At 35.9% G+C, this 15,522-nt stretch overlaps 1 protein-coding gene across 3 annotated transcripts in view; it reads right to left on the bottom strand.

Annotated features, from left to right (window-relative positions):
- The window catches only part of Pign (phosphatidylinositol glycan anchor biosynthesis class N), a 105,988-nt gene that overhangs the window by 86,711 nt on the left and 3,755 nt on the right, over positions 1–15,522 (bottom strand). For 2 of the 3 annotated variants that reach the window (XM_055601354.1, XM_055601371.1), the window contains exons 2-10: positions 14,479–14,598; positions 13,351–13,599; positions 12,215–12,336; positions 11,475–11,573; positions 8,433–8,539; positions 7,200–7,324; positions 6,050–6,180; positions 4,269–4,385; positions 1,447–1,487 (exon numbers count right to left, since the gene is read on the bottom strand). In XM_055601354.1, the coding sequence (XP_055457329.1) occupies positions 1,447–1,487; positions 4,269–4,385; positions 6,050–6,180; positions 7,200–7,324; positions 8,433–8,539; positions 11,475–11,573; positions 12,215–12,336; positions 13,351–13,571 (963 nt within the window). In that variant the 5' untranslated portion in view covers positions 13,572–13,599; positions 14,479–14,598. The remainder of the gene's footprint in view (positions 1–1,446; positions 1,488–4,268; positions 4,386–6,049; positions 6,181–7,199; positions 7,325–8,432; positions 8,540–11,474; positions 11,574–12,214; positions 12,337–13,350; positions 13,600–14,478; positions 14,599–15,522) is intronic. The other variant, XM_055601364.1, reaches the window with a different exon arrangement.

Raw genomic sequence — 15,522 nt, 5'->3', positions numbered from 1 at the left:
ATGAGACAGTTTCAAATCCTGGTTTGCTAACTCTGAAAACTTCAGCAATGCCTAAGTTTCCTTATCAGTTAAATGTATGTTTCTCCCTTACAAAGTGATGGCAGAAGAGTTGTCTTGTTCCTCCTTAGTAAGAAAATATCACTTTATACTTAACCTGAAAGACAAGCTACCTGACACTTTCATAATCATACCCCAGTGATGATGAGCCTTCTACAAACAGTGAAGACAGCTGCTAAAGTAGCAGGTATTCAACAACCCTGTGCTTAGCATTTTCAGGAAATATTATTCAGTGTAGCTTTCCTCTTTTCTTTTTTCTTTCTTCCTCCTGACAGCATTTATTTATGTAGCTTTGGCGCTCCTGGAACTAGCTCTATAGACCAGGCTGGCTTCAAACTCACAGAGATTCACCTGCCTCTGCCTCCCAAGTGCTGGGATTGAAGGCTTGTGCCACCCCTGCCCAGTCTAGCTTTCTTAGGTTGCACACACATTCTCCTTAAGAAAAGATCTGTGACTATGTAATATACACTTTCATCATGCTTTTCCATTGCATTAGCAAGGATGTTTGTTAGGTTAAAATACAGTGAAAAGTATTAATAAGAGAAACTGTATGTACGTCTACTTAATATAATCAATTCAAGCATTACAGAAAATCAAAGAAATTTAATAAGCATGTAGGTTTCAATTTATGTAACAACTTCCTACTATTACTTGGGTGGAAGTCTTTTGGGAGGAAGGTGTGGTATACACACCTGTGTTTGGTGGAATGCATGCATGCATAAGCAAGTGAAAGTCAGAGGAGGATTTAGGGTATCTTCTATTGTTCTCCATCTTATATTCTGAGAAAAGGTCTCTCACTTAACCAGACACATGCTGTCTGCGAAGCAGGCTAACAGGTTCAGCTAGTTCCTGGGATCTGCTGGTCTTCATCTCCCAACTCTACGGTTACAGACACATGAAGCCATGCAGGGAATATATGTGGGTGCTAGAGATTTGTATTCTTATTCTCATTGTAAGAACTCTTGCTAACTGAGCCCCCTGGAAGGAGTCTTTTTCAATGGCTGGTTTAAAAATCATTTCTTTATTATTGTGTATGTTATGGAGGATGGAAGGGAAGCACGCATGTCACAACATACATGTGGAGACCACAAGATAACTTCATAGTCAGTTAATTTCTGCAAAGTTTAAAGTTCTGGGAATTGAACTCAAGTGGTGAGGCCTATGTGTCAAGCTCTTTACTACTTGGCCATCTCAACAACCCACTTGGTCTTTGTTGTTGTTTGTTGTAATTGGCACTAGAAGATTATTTAGGCCAAAGTACATGCACTATAAATAGTCTCCATAACAGAAATATTTTGGAAATCTTTTGCTACTACTACTACGATTATTATACTGCCTATTTTTCTCTAAATTTCTTACACAAAATAACATAATTAAATAAAAGGATACCTGATTGACATCTCGCCTCTTCCAGCTTTCCAATCTCCATTCTGAAAGACAGACATAAAACATGATGTTAAGATTTTAGTAAGAACAAAATGTCTTATTTGTTTCAGGAGTGCTGGACAGTCCATGTAAAGGATAAGTACTGGAAACCTCTCTCTCAAATCAAATATGAAAAAAAGGGGTTTTGAAAAGCAGAGGAATGTTTCTAAAGGATTTTTAAAAAGAAAAACAGACAACTAAATCTTCTAGTATTTTCTGTGATTTATTAAACTTTTAACATGTTCATTTGGATACACAATGTTCAAAACACCGAAGGAGACCACAAGGGAAGTACAAGCCCAATGCTGACTGTCAGCAAGGCTGCTACTCACCATAGCTGTGTCAGCTACTGAGGGGAGACTGACAGCACGACAGCCAATATACTCTCCCTCCCTTTTCTGAGTTTGACAGCTGTTAGCAAAGTATTTAAAACTGTAGCTGTGATGCTCCTATGATCATTGCACCCACATTTTAAAAACAGCATATTAAGTTACTATTAAAATTCCTTTCATGGGGTAGGTCTATTTTTAGCTTTTTGAAGAACCTCACATTGATTTCCATAGTGATTGTACCAGTTTGCATAAGCTATTTACTGTGCTAAGTAAGTGAACAGCCAGCACTGAGTGTTTCCTCTCCCCACATCACCAGTATTTGTTGGAGCTTAATACGTCTGAGAGTTAAGATGGAATCTCAGAGAACTCTGACTTGCATTGCCCTAATGCCTAAGTATTTGAACTTTAAAAAAAAAAAAATTATTTTGCAGCCATTTGTATTTTATCTTTTGAGAACTTTCTGTTCATGTCCCAATCTTTGTTTTGATGTTGTTTAGTTTTTGAGGTCTTTATATAGTTACTAATTCTCTGTCATATATATAATTGGCAATGGTGTCCTTTGCTGTACAGAGATTTAGTTTCATATGGTCCCACTTACCAGTAGTTGGTCTTAATGCTTCCATTACTAGACTCCTTTCCTGTGCCTACAGTTCAAGCCTATTACCTCCCTTCCATCAGATTCAGGGTATCACATCTCATGTTGAAGCCCTTCCCACACTGCTTTTGGTCATGGTGTTTACCACAGCAATATAAAGTAACTAGTACAGCACTTACTCATAAAAATACAACCACTGTTTATATTTTAATCTCACAGCACTTACTCATAACATATAACTTTTGTTTATAATAGCTTTTATCTCCTACTAGGCAGGAGTTTCCATGGCATAAATGAGTGCAAACATATATGTACTTTATAGGCCACTAGGACATAATGTCATCCTCTTCAAAGTTCATGTTTGAAACTGGCTCAATTGAGTTTCAAAAAAAAAGTCTTATGTTTTAAGCAAGCCTCCTTTCTCCACTGAAAAAATTAGTCAATTCAAGCCAAATTAAAATACATAAAGGCAGCTTTCTTAGGGATATCTCTCAGACAGGTTCACTGATCTCACTGATCTCACAGGAGAAGGTCAGGGAAATCAGCATGCAGACATGCAGACAGGGAGACAAGAAAGGGAAAGCACCAGAGAAAACACAATGACAGAGACGAAAAATGCAGATGGGGAGTGAAGTTTGGGGGTGGAAAATGTCTAGATTATAAAGTGAAAAATTATTAGGGGGGAAGCCCTGGCCCTGGGATGGAAAGTTCAGTAGGGACTAAGGGAGAACCTGAAGGCCAGGTCACTTGGTCAGGTACCTCTGCCACTTGTCCTGGGTCTGAAGCCCCATACCTACTAGTAAGTTTATGATTTTGTACTGAGAAGCATTCGTACAATCCTGGGCTATACATGAACCACAAGCTGGATGCCCCTATTCTAGCACTAAGATCTGTGGAAGCAACCACCTACCCCAAAGGCAGCATAGTAAATGATAGATAGATAGATAGATAGATAGATAGATAGATAGATAGATAGATAGATAGATAGATAGACAAGCTAAGTTCAATTCATTTGTGTATAAATAAGTCTGAAAGAATCATAACAGTTTACTACTGCTATATTCTGGCCCCTTGACAAATACTTCCTCTGTAGGCCTGGGACCTGGCCTGGTATTCTCCGCCAGCACTGACAATATATCAACAACCTAATGAAATACGCACCAGGACTTACATGAAGACATTGCTGTTCTGTCTTTATCTGGGTCCAGACAGAAAATAACTTGGTATTACATCTAACTTTTCATCTAAGAAATATATATATATATATATTACAATCTCATAATTAATAGTATAATTCTTTTTGCTTAAGTTGGAAAATTTCATCAATTTTATAATTTACCTCTAAGAAACTGTGCATTCTTTCCTATTTATTTTATTATTCACTTCTCAATTTATAAAAAAATTTAATAAAAATGACATTAAAACTGCCAACTCCTAGACATTGAGAAAGACGAAAATAGCTACTATCGTGGTATATTGTGAAAAGTTCAATAAATGGTTCTAGAAGTGGGGGAGAAACTATCTCCTTGATTTAAAGAATTTGGATATAACAGTAACAAAAATAACAACACAAACATTAAAATGAGAGAAATGAGAGATTGTTAACATTCTCAAGTGATTTAAAAGAAAAAAAATCTGACAGGAACCTACTATAGAGTGTCCCCTGAAGAATCCACCCAACAGGGAAAAGGGAGAGAGTGTAGGCCTGGGAGGAGTTGAGGGAGGGGGCTTCAATCAGGATATATAATGAATAAATAGTGAAGAAAATAAAACTGAAAAATTCAACTTAGTTTAATTTTAGTTTTATTTTAAATGCTAGTTACATAGGCATTTGTAAGAATAAAGACAAATGTTCGTACCTTTTAAAAACTTGTCATCAAATTGCTGAGCTGATACTTTTTCAGGAAATTTGATTCCAGCTCCCCAAATAACTAAAGGAGTTAAAGTCTCTGAAGGATGACCAGCCCCGTGGGAACCTACAGTAAAGACATCAAGAGTCATCAGATAAATATATAATTACTAACAATGGTGAAATAAATCTCTAAACAATTTGTTTTAAAGAATGGGTCCATGTATAGGCTGGGAAAGTCATAGGCCCAAATGCGGAGACTACTGCTATTTTCCTAAATGGATATGATGTAACTATCAAATTGTCTTCTCAATAACTATACTGACAGAGGTAGCCAATGGCAGTTCAGTGTCCAAGTGGGTTCCATAGTAATGGGGACAGGGACTGTCCCTGACAGGAACTGATTGGCCTGCTCTTTGATCACCTGCCCCTGAGGGGGGAGCAGCCTTACCAGGCCACAGAGGAAGACAATGAAACCACTCCTGATGAGACCTGATAGCCTAGGATCAGAGGGAAGGGGAGGAGGACCTCCCTTATCAGTGGACTGGGGGAGGGGCATGAATGGAGAAGAGGAAGGGTAAGATTGGGAGGGGAGGAGGGAGCTACAGGGGGGATACAAAGTCAATAAACTGTAACTAATTAATTAATTAAAAAAATAACTATACTGATGTCCACAGAGTAGTGCTTTGGTCAACTTTATCCAAGGAAACTGCTTCTTAAAGTGAGCAGCAGTAATTGCAGTGATACACAACCGATCAAGTCATGAAAACAGGCCTAGGGATCATCACAGAAGGCGTCAGGGCCGATAGAGACAGAAAAAGTAGGGAAGACATTTTCAGGGGAATCATCTCCCAGTTGGGAGCGAGTGGTATGTGCAGGATAGCCAGGTGTACAGATTCACCATGGTTTGAAAACAAAATATTCCTCACAGGCTCACATACTAAAAACTTGATGTCCAGCTGGCAGTGATACCTTGGGAGGCTGTAGAAAACAGTAGGATATAGGGGCTAGCTGGCATAATTAGTCACCAGAGGTATGCCTTTGAGGGTAATAACGTGCCCTCATCCTTACTTCTCTATCTTTGTTTCCTATCTGCTACAAGATAAAAAATGTCTTCTGCCAAACACCCCCAGCTATATGGAGTTCTGCCCAAGCCAGTCAACTACAACGAAGCCTCTAAAACAGTCAACCAAAATAAATAATCATTCCTAAGTTTCTCTCATGTATTTTGGTCATAGCCATACACAAGTAAATGCCACAGATTCCTTTTATTCCAGCCTCACTGTAAATGGGGCAGCTAAAAGCAGTCCTTTACAAAATGGAATCCAGCTCACTGGAATTTCATCCTGTGATTCAACAGCTCAAACCTTATCTTCATGCCATATCGCTCTCTGAGTACAAACTATATTTGCCTTGGGAATCTCATAGGGAGCACAGACTTATCTAACATAAGCTCAGTTGTCCTAGGCAGGTCCTCAGCAATACATCTTAACTGGCATCACTCCCCTTGCCTTCACATATAAATTCCAGGTAAAATATCTTTTCTTATAGAAAAGAGTGAAGAAAATTTAAAAATACTTGTTTATTTTTTCTACTTTCTCATTTGTAAATTTATAATTTCTCATTTGTAAAATTACAATTAGGAAAAAAAAGCCCTTTTTAAAGAAGGCTAGACATTTTCAACATACAATTTTGTGCTGTCACCTGATTTTCTGAACATAATACTTGCAAACTGCAACTGCCCCTACTTTCACTAAGGCTGCAATGAAAGGTTAAGCTAGACAGACTAACCCCAGTCTGTCATTCCATGGTCAGAGGTAAAGATAAAAGTTGTTTTCCCATCATCTCCATAAAAATGCTTGAATATTGATACAATTTCCTTCACTCCATCATCAACTTTTTTAATATTGTCCTTATATTCCCTGTTTACAAAGAAACAAAACAAGTTAAATTAATTTAGAGAAATCAAATTTATTCAAGAACTGAAGAAATATATTAAGATTTAATCTTCACTATTTTAAAATCAAGACTAATGTTTTCTCCTCTAATGAATTTTAAAAATTGAAATACTTTTCACAGACCTTTTTAAAAGTACTGATTAGTAAATATATTTTAGTGAACACCTTTTAGATCCTAAATAGGCTAATGAAGACTTTCACATTTGTTTCCCTTAAGGTCAGCACTCTTCTGCTGACCTTACTTAGTAGGATACTACTAATACTACAGTACAGAATACTTACATCCCATAAAGTACTTATGATTTATATCTACTGTGATATTGAGAACAAATCATACTCAAGCTCCTCATATAGCTGAACAAAGCCAGTTTAATATAAATATATTCCACTAATGGAAACAGTGCATCATATTAAACTAGGGGAATATAAGATATTCATGCTGGTAATTAAACCAGCAGACATTAGAGTTAATATAAAACAAATTCCAAAAAAGGATAAAAGTTTAAGTGATTTCATCTTTCTTATGGTCTGCAAAAGCTAAGAATACCACTAAAGAATTAATAAACAACACTTTATGCAATCATGGATACATGCTGATTAAATAAATACCCAAAAGAATTATATCTTCTGTTATAAAAATCCATACCATAAAATGTTTGTGCTTTTGAGATTTACTAGAAATACTCCCAAAATGTGGGTATGGTACTTTAGACATTTTTTTTTCTCTGCTTTGATAAATGAAGAATATGAAATATGTGTAAGAACTATTTCACTTAATTTAATGTGCAATATAGCCAAAACACAGGTGATTTTTAATCAGTATAAAATCATATAGTATATAATTGAAAACATTACACAGGATAAGTTACATGAAGAATTAGTTTTGTTGTCATAATTACAAAAAAAAAATTCATACTACACCAAAATTTGAAGCAAAATAGCTATTTCCCACAAGATCAAACAAAACACATCATTAAAATTACCTTGATGATGGTCGATGGGCATGTCCATTTGTATCTATTCCTAATAAATGTAAGAAAAAAACTACTTTTTCTTCATTTACTTTTGAGAATAAAGACTGGTTATTCCTCGCTGCATCAAAGAAGCCCTACATGTAACAAATCAGGTGAAAATTAGTTCTTTTATCAATTTATAAGTAAATATAAAATCTTATTTGCTTCATTTTGTCATCAAAATATACAAACACAAAAATCTTTATCAATTCAGATATTTCTGTCCAAAAATAATCACTGAGCTACTTTGATATAATTAGGCAAGATAATTATAGAAAAAGGAACTTAATATTATATAATTGTTACCACAAATCTATTGTAACTTTAAAAAACTGAAGAAATACTTTTTAAGAGGCAAATGTTAAACAGTAGTGGTGGGAACAGTTCAAGAACACTTATTATATTTAACTATCCTTGGAAATGGAACATTTTTCATCATCCTGTCCATGGCCATTCTAGTCAAACTGTGACATCCCACTCAGGTTGTGAGAACTAGGACCTGCTCTTGGTGTGGTGTGGGCGAGAAACAGACAAACAAAGCACAGTTCAGATTATGTCAGAATAACAAACTGGATCCATAAGCCCTGCAGGCATCCATAATTCTCCCACTCACATTCAGGAGCATGTATGTAAGAGTGCTTTAAAGTTATTTTAAATAAACAGATTATGCTAACATATGTCATTACTGTTTACATAACTGTTTAAATGTTATAATAGGAAGACTATTTTTGAAAAATAATTTTTTAAAGTACTTAAAAGTATAAGTGGAAAAATTAAGAGAAATTATTCAAGGATAAAACTATCCATCACCTTTCATTTATATTCTATTTAACTTCAGTAAAATTGTACTTTTTTCAATGACTATCAAAAACTTTAACCATTGACACAAGATTTGGGAAGCTATGAAATACTAATCAGGTACAGCTCAACGTATAATTTCTTTTAAAATAGCACAGTACAACACTGAAAGCTCCAGTTTATAAAGGCAGCAAACCTGAGATGAGTTCACTCAGAAATAAATTTTCAGGCCTTTAAATAACAATGTATTTAGTTATAAACCACAGCATTGCAAATACCTCCCCAGGTGTGTGGCACTCCCATGTAAAACAGTACTCGGACACTGAAGCAAGAAGGCCCAGAACAATGGCCAGCCTGGGCTGCATAACAAGACCCTCTTTCAAAATGCAGCAAAACAACACGCACCTTAACTTTATCAAAAACCCAGGTATCCAGTTTTGTGGCATCATCAGCACCAAAATCCTCTCTTTGAGCATCATAACTATATGTATAAACATGGTCACCACTAGCACCTGAAAAAGAAATTTGAGAAAAACATTTTAAAAAAACAACAACTAAAACTTTTAAGCTATCATAAAATGTGAAACAATCATTTCACATATTTTTATTGTTGTTTTGAGATCATCTTGCTGTATTGTCCATGCTGGTTTTGAATAATGGCTTCAAATTATTCTTAAGCTTCTTGAGTTCTAAGATTACAGGCACACACCCATCATACCTGGATCTACTTCAAGAATGTTACAAGTAGCCAGAATTTATTACAAAACGCTTTATGATAGAGAAAAGAAAGATAGGCAAAATAATTAATAATTACTTTATGTGTCATAAGTCATGTTACGTACATCAACATATTCTTTTTGTTCTCCAAATAACATAGTTAACTTGCCAAAGTCAAAATCCTAATATGCAATAAGATAAAAATAAGTTCTAAAGTTTGTTTCTATTTAAATGTGTGCCTCTTAAGAGATTGTAATATAAAATAGATGAAGATGACTAGCATAATGCTTCCTAAAAAGCAAATTCAAACATTTTACTTGTCTTAAAATTATATGTATTTGTCACAACACAAGGAAATAAAGAGCTTGGAATTTTAATGTGTGACTGTAATCCCAGAACTAGGAAGTGGAGACAAGAAAATCACAAGTTTGAAGCCTGGCAGACCCTGTCTCAAAGCAAAGATTAGGGTAAGTAGGTCAAAAGCTCTTTAGTGCCAAATAAAGAGGTGGACAAGTATGTTAATCCTATGAATCTATAAGAGTTGTATTAAGAATCTATAATCAATTTCTGGGATGGATAAGCTTTCCCACAAGTCATCATAAAGTAATGACATCTACAGCATTAACTCAGCTCTAGAGAAGCTCTGACTCTGCTCGGCCATTCTACTTCCCACATCCCAAATGCAGACACCTGAAGCCTTTGGTTATTTACCTAGCATACAAAAGGGCACATTCCTATCAGGTTGTGTCTCATTCAAGCATCACTCCTGTCTTGTCAGCTGTGACCAGAAGTAGAAAGATTAGTCTGGTAAACCACAGTAACTTAATCAGCCCACAGTGCTTCCTAAAGAATGAAATATATAAATAACAGTGGCACAGCCATATCTAATGGGAACAATGAAAACCATAAAGCCAGCACAGCTGCTTGACAACGATCCAGTAAAGCTGAGCCCAGTGATGCAATCAGTGTGGTGCAATGTCACACTATTTGGTCGTGATCTCTATGTGTCTCATGCTTAGGGGTCTTTTATTATTTGTAAAACTTAGGGATATTGTACTGATAGAAATTTTCTTATGAGTCATTTATGCCCTCTACCAGGAGTACTGATTCTAAGCTTCCCCTGGAATATCCTAACTCTATTACTCCTCCTCCGCTTTTAGGGAGATACCCTTATCTGGCCCTACCTGAAGGTCTTCCTTAAGCCCTGGAGGTTGTGAGTCAAGTAAATATGCCAGAGACCTCCTTATATGGCTCTGACTCAAAGATACTCTTGGCACATCTGTCCCTGCACTTACTTAGGAACAAGATAATCAAAACAATGTAAACTGTAAAAGGTAGGCTGTAATGTAATGTAAATTTACATTACCAATGTAAATTTGGTAGGCTGCAGAAGTTGGCAGCAGATCAAATTAAAAGCCTCTTTATAATATTGATAAAGAATGGTGTAGATAAATGATAAAAGAATAAAGTATTAAGACATCCCTTTTTTAGAAAAAGTAAAATCATACAGGGCCACTATAGTGCTATATGACCAAGAAACAAAAAGTAAGTTATATAAGCCTATAATATATAAATGCTGTATTACTGCAGAAAATAAATAATAAACTGTAGTAGTCTGCTCTGAAGACTTTTCTTGGGCCTAATGACAATTAGCAGTCTATCAAAAGTTAATAATATACTGCTTGCAACACAACAGTCTGTCCAGGTTGGCTTGGATGTTTTCTCTCTGTCTAGTGCCCTTGAAAACTCAAGAGCTACCAGGCTGAGATCAGGCTGTCATGCTTTGGCAAAATATGCCCTTGAAACTGTAATATTGTTAAAAGATGTGCTGTGGGATTGACGAGGGAAATTGATTGTAAAAGATAATTCTGTTCTATCATGGTTTATCAATAATGACTAAACTTATGACCAAGCAGAGGTTAAGCACGTGTCCAGGAACAAAAATGGTGTGTTCTGGAACAACACGCATCTATCCCTGCCTACTAATATTCAAGTACTCAGGCTGCCAGTCAGTTGGGATGTAAAACTCCTCCCAATCACTGTGACTGACTTATTCCTCCCTCGCCACTCTTGCATCCACCCTTCCTCAGGTCCTGACCTCACCTGGGGCTGGACACTGGCATAACAGTGTTATATAGCAATATTTAAAATAGAACAAAGTAGAAATCCTGTCTTTTAAACTGACAATCAAGCCCACTGTAAAACATGTTTCTATTTTCACAGATGATAAACACCTCTAAAAGTGAATAAATACAACATATATGCGTGAAGATGGCTAAGAAGGCAGAGGCCCTTGCTACTAGCAATCTGAATTATATCCCTGGGATCTACATGGCTGAAGGAAAGAACAGACTCCTATAGGTTGCTTCTGACTTTTTGATGAGGACCATGTGTACCATGAGCACACAAAATATATGGCTCTGGCTGGCCTAGAACTCACCATGTAGGACAGGCTGGCCTCAAGAGAGATCTGCTTGTCTCTGCTTCCAGAGTGCTGGGATTAAAAGTATGCACCAGCATGCCTAGCTAAATAATTTTTTTTTTTTTTTTTTTTTTTTTAGATAAAGAATAAAAAGCCAGGGAATACAGCGTGGTTGAGTAGTAGATATGCCTAACATAGAGAATCCAATCTTCAATATTGCAAGAATAAAAGCATTTATTTTTTACTTATTTGCTACCTTATTTACTTATTTACTTATTTGCTACATTGATACAACCAATGTTTCTTACCTTTGGCAAACATAGGCAAGATATCTGGACTTCCCCAGCTCCATGTGTACTTGCTTTCATTAAAAAGAGAGTCAAATTCTACAGGATTTTCTTTCCATCCTTTAGGTAATGGAGAAAAGAAGCAATAATATAATAAGTACATAGCAAAATAAGGCCTGAAAGATGTGTTCTTCAAATAGCAATTGACGACAACACATAAAATTCAGATTTCGTTAGGCGTTTTGTCTGCCTATCTTAAAATAAAATCACTTGTTAGTAAAATAATCACTTTCAAATTCTTGATTATAATGTATAACAAAACAACATTTCCATTCATACATACTTTTTCAGTAGCACAGGATGATGACATACTGAAGTTTAATTCCAGAATCAACACCAGGATATGTTCATGTCAGTAAGCCATGCTCAAAGACTTGTCAAAAGTATCTCAAAGTGTACTCTTGGGACTGGAGACATGGCTCAGAGGTTAAACATACTTGCTGCTCTTGCAAACCCAGATGTCCTGAGTTTTGTTTCCAGCACCAACACTGGGTGGCTCACAACTCCCTGTAACTCTAGTTTCAGGGAGTTGAATGCCTATTTCTGGCTTCCATGGACAGCTTTTCATACATGATGTGTACAAACAACAGTGTATGTGCACATGCAGGCGCACACACACAACTGATGTCATGAAAAAGTGGTAGGAAAACAGTGTTTCTATAAGAAGCATTGTATCTGATAAAATTGTTTCAGAACACAACCTTTGGCTACTGCACTGACATCCTCATAAAAGCCAGCTATCAGCGCTACATGGCCAGGCCGAGACTCTGTTGGCACACGCGTGTGAGATACTCCCCAGCTGCCTTCATGCATTATAATATTCCTAAAAGACAATTGAGATGAACAGTTAACACATGCTGGCATTAAAACTCTCAAAAGGCTTTAAGAAAGATTTTTATACAAGGAATCAAACCAAAAAGTTAAATTGTAAGATGGAAAGGAATCTCAAAACCAGGTTGAGCCCAATCATATTCTGCCCACCAGTTAAATTCAGTAGCATGAATAAGCCGAAGTAATATGAACAAAGAAATCACTCCCCTACTAGAGAATCAAGAGACAAACTACAGGCTAGTGTTTCAAACCACAAAGCAGAGATGTTTGGTTACACAGAAAACACTCACATGCAAAATATTATGCTGTTAAATTTTATTTGATGTTAAAATTTATTTAAGAATGGTATATGGCTATATAAAAGAAAGGCCTTTCTTAACATATGTAGTATAGTGTTTGGTGTAGAAATGCCAGACTGTCATGTTTTCAAATTGTCCAGGGAAAAAAAATTCTACAATATGCAATCCACAGTTGTGTGTGTGAGACTTTTTTTTAAGTGGTTAAAAAAAAAAAGAAAAGAAAAGCATAGGCAGGCTGGAGACATGGCTCAGAGGTTAAGAGCACTGGCTGCTCTTGCAGAGGTCCTGAGTTCAGTTCCCAGCAAACCACATGGTGGCTCACAACCATCTATAATGAGAACTGATGTCCTCTGCTAGTATGCAGGCAGAGCACTGTATATGTAATAAATAAATAAAATAACTCTTAAAAAAAAAAAAAAGAAAAAAAAAAGGCATAGGCATGGAAGCATATAGCCTTAATCTAAGGACTTAGGAGGCAGAAACAAGCATATCTCTGAGTTTGAGGACAGCCTAGTCCAAATAGCAAGTTCCAGGCCAGTCTAGTCGGGCCTCTACAATGAGACCTTGTGTCACAAACAAACAAACAAACAAAAAAACCCTTTTCAAAAATTGTCAATTGTAAGCTAATGTTCATCCACTCATGATATAATCCGTTTCTTTTTTAAAGCAAGCTAACACTTCTAAGACACACTGCTGAGCCTACTTACCTAATAAAAGGTGCTCTAGAGTTCCCATCTTCATCTAATTCATAAAAAGTGTCTGCTCTCAGGCCATCAGCAACAAATAATACTAATCTTTTTGCTGGAGGAGGCAATGGTGTAGACTGAGGAGTCATTCCATGAACCAAAGGAGATGTAAAATAAATGTCAAAAATGGAGGCAAAGAACACAAAATGTACAAGCAATCCCAAAGCAAAAAACAGCAGCATATCCAGGATGAGCTCCCTGCAAAAGAAGCTAAAACAGAGAACAAAGTCAAGCTGGACATACCTGATAAAGATATTTCTTCCACATATCTGATGCCTTTCATACACACTGCCCAGGTGTCAGGATACCACACAACTGACAACTGGCCTTTTATTTACAATGAGAACAATAAACATTGTTTAACAACATGATAATTCTGAAATAAAATATGTGTTAAAGTACACCACAGGGATAAAAAAAAGAATTCAATTAGGATCAATAAACTCAGTTACCTACAAATAATTAAAAATGACCAAAGAAACACAGAACAAAAAGTACTAAAAATTAGATAGGCTCAGTCACAGGAAATCCTAAATAACACATCCTAAATATAGTTCAGGCCATGCTTGGTTATCCACACAACACTGTTCCTACTCTTAGATTAAATTTATTAAATTACTTAAAACGGTAAATTTCTGAGAGTTAATTTTTTTTTAACTTTGGTCATCAGTGTAGGATTTGCCTGACTCTCAAATAGCAACAAACTGAGCAGAAAACACACATTATATCCATTTTGCTGAGTTACACACAAAACGTTAAACGTCATCTGTGCTTCAGAAAATCTGTGCTCCTTAAATAAACACTTTACTTCCCTGAATCAATAAAAAGGGTTTTATATTTATTCATTGAACACAACTTTTATATCCCTAGAAAATAACACCAAGAAAACCTATCAGAGGCTTGATGAAGTTATAAATACTAAAGAAAGAAAACAAAGCAAATGGAAACATTTAAGTTAATACTGTAAGATAGTATGCCATTACATCTCAAAGATCGAAGTGACCTTAAGAATGTTTTTCAAACCAGTCTTTATTCTTTGTTGGTAAATGTGTCTACAGATTAAGAAAGAAAACACTAGATTTCTCTTACTTGAAGTAGTATTATATACATATAATGACCTTGATTTTAAAAATATGAAAGATGAGAATTATGGACACATCTTATTCTTCCTGGTCTGAAGAATCAAATATCACAAGGATGAAGACTGTCCTGTAATTAAAAAAGAAAGAAACACTAAAAATGTGTTTATCAAAGACAAACAAGTTTAAAAAAATTAAATGAACCAAACAGTTAAACTGTAAGACACGTCTTATTAATTCCAAGAGAACATAAGGTGAACAAAATATCAGGGATTCTTTAGTGATACATGCAATTTCACAATCTAATCTCTCAGTATAAAGTTTGCTTCTTTCCTAGTTTATATGATCATCAAACTACACAGTGGTCACCATCATGGATGTTATAAATATTAATAAAGGTATTACAGAAAAAAATTAGTCAGGAATCTACCATCTTCTAAGTCAGCAGTTCTTAACATGTGGGTCATGACACCTTTGGGAGTTGAATGACCTTTTCATGGGAGTTACCTAAAACCATCTGAACACACGGATATTTACACTACAATTTATAACAGTAGCAAAATTACAATTATGAAGTAGCAAAAAATAACTTTATGGTTGGGAGTCATCACAATATGAGAAATTATATTTAAAGGTCACAGCATTAGGAAGTTCAGCTTATACCTAGAAGAGAGAAAATGGGGGCAAGCCTTCCATTCCCAGTCCAGGGGTCTCAGGTAGGGACCACGAGGTGGGGAGAAGAAAGAAGAGGTAGAGAAAGGGCACAGCCATGAGGACTGACCTGATGGAGCAGAAGCAGCCCAGGCAGGACCAATATGGCAAGTAATTAGGGGCATGTGGCTAGGAAGTAGCCAGACTATCATAGAAGGCTAGAATAGGTCACTATCTGGCCAGCTGTAGTGAATTAAAGCTTGTTGAATAAATCTATACATTTCTGTCTCATTATTTGGAAGCCAGAATGGCCAATTAGAAAAGCCCTCCCAACAACAAAAGCATATATATATATATATATATATATATATATATATATATATATATATATATATATATATAT

Source organism: Psammomys obesus, unplaced genomic scaffold, assembly GCF_907164565.1.
Source record: "Psammomys obesus unplaced genomic scaffold, mPsaObe1.curated_primary_1811, whole genome shotgun sequence".
NCBI classification, from domain to species: domain Eukaryota; kingdom Metazoa; phylum Chordata; class Mammalia; order Rodentia; family Muridae; genus Psammomys; species Psammomys obesus.
Note: the sequence above shows the minus strand (reverse complement) of the source record. Positions and strands in the feature narration are given on the sequence as shown.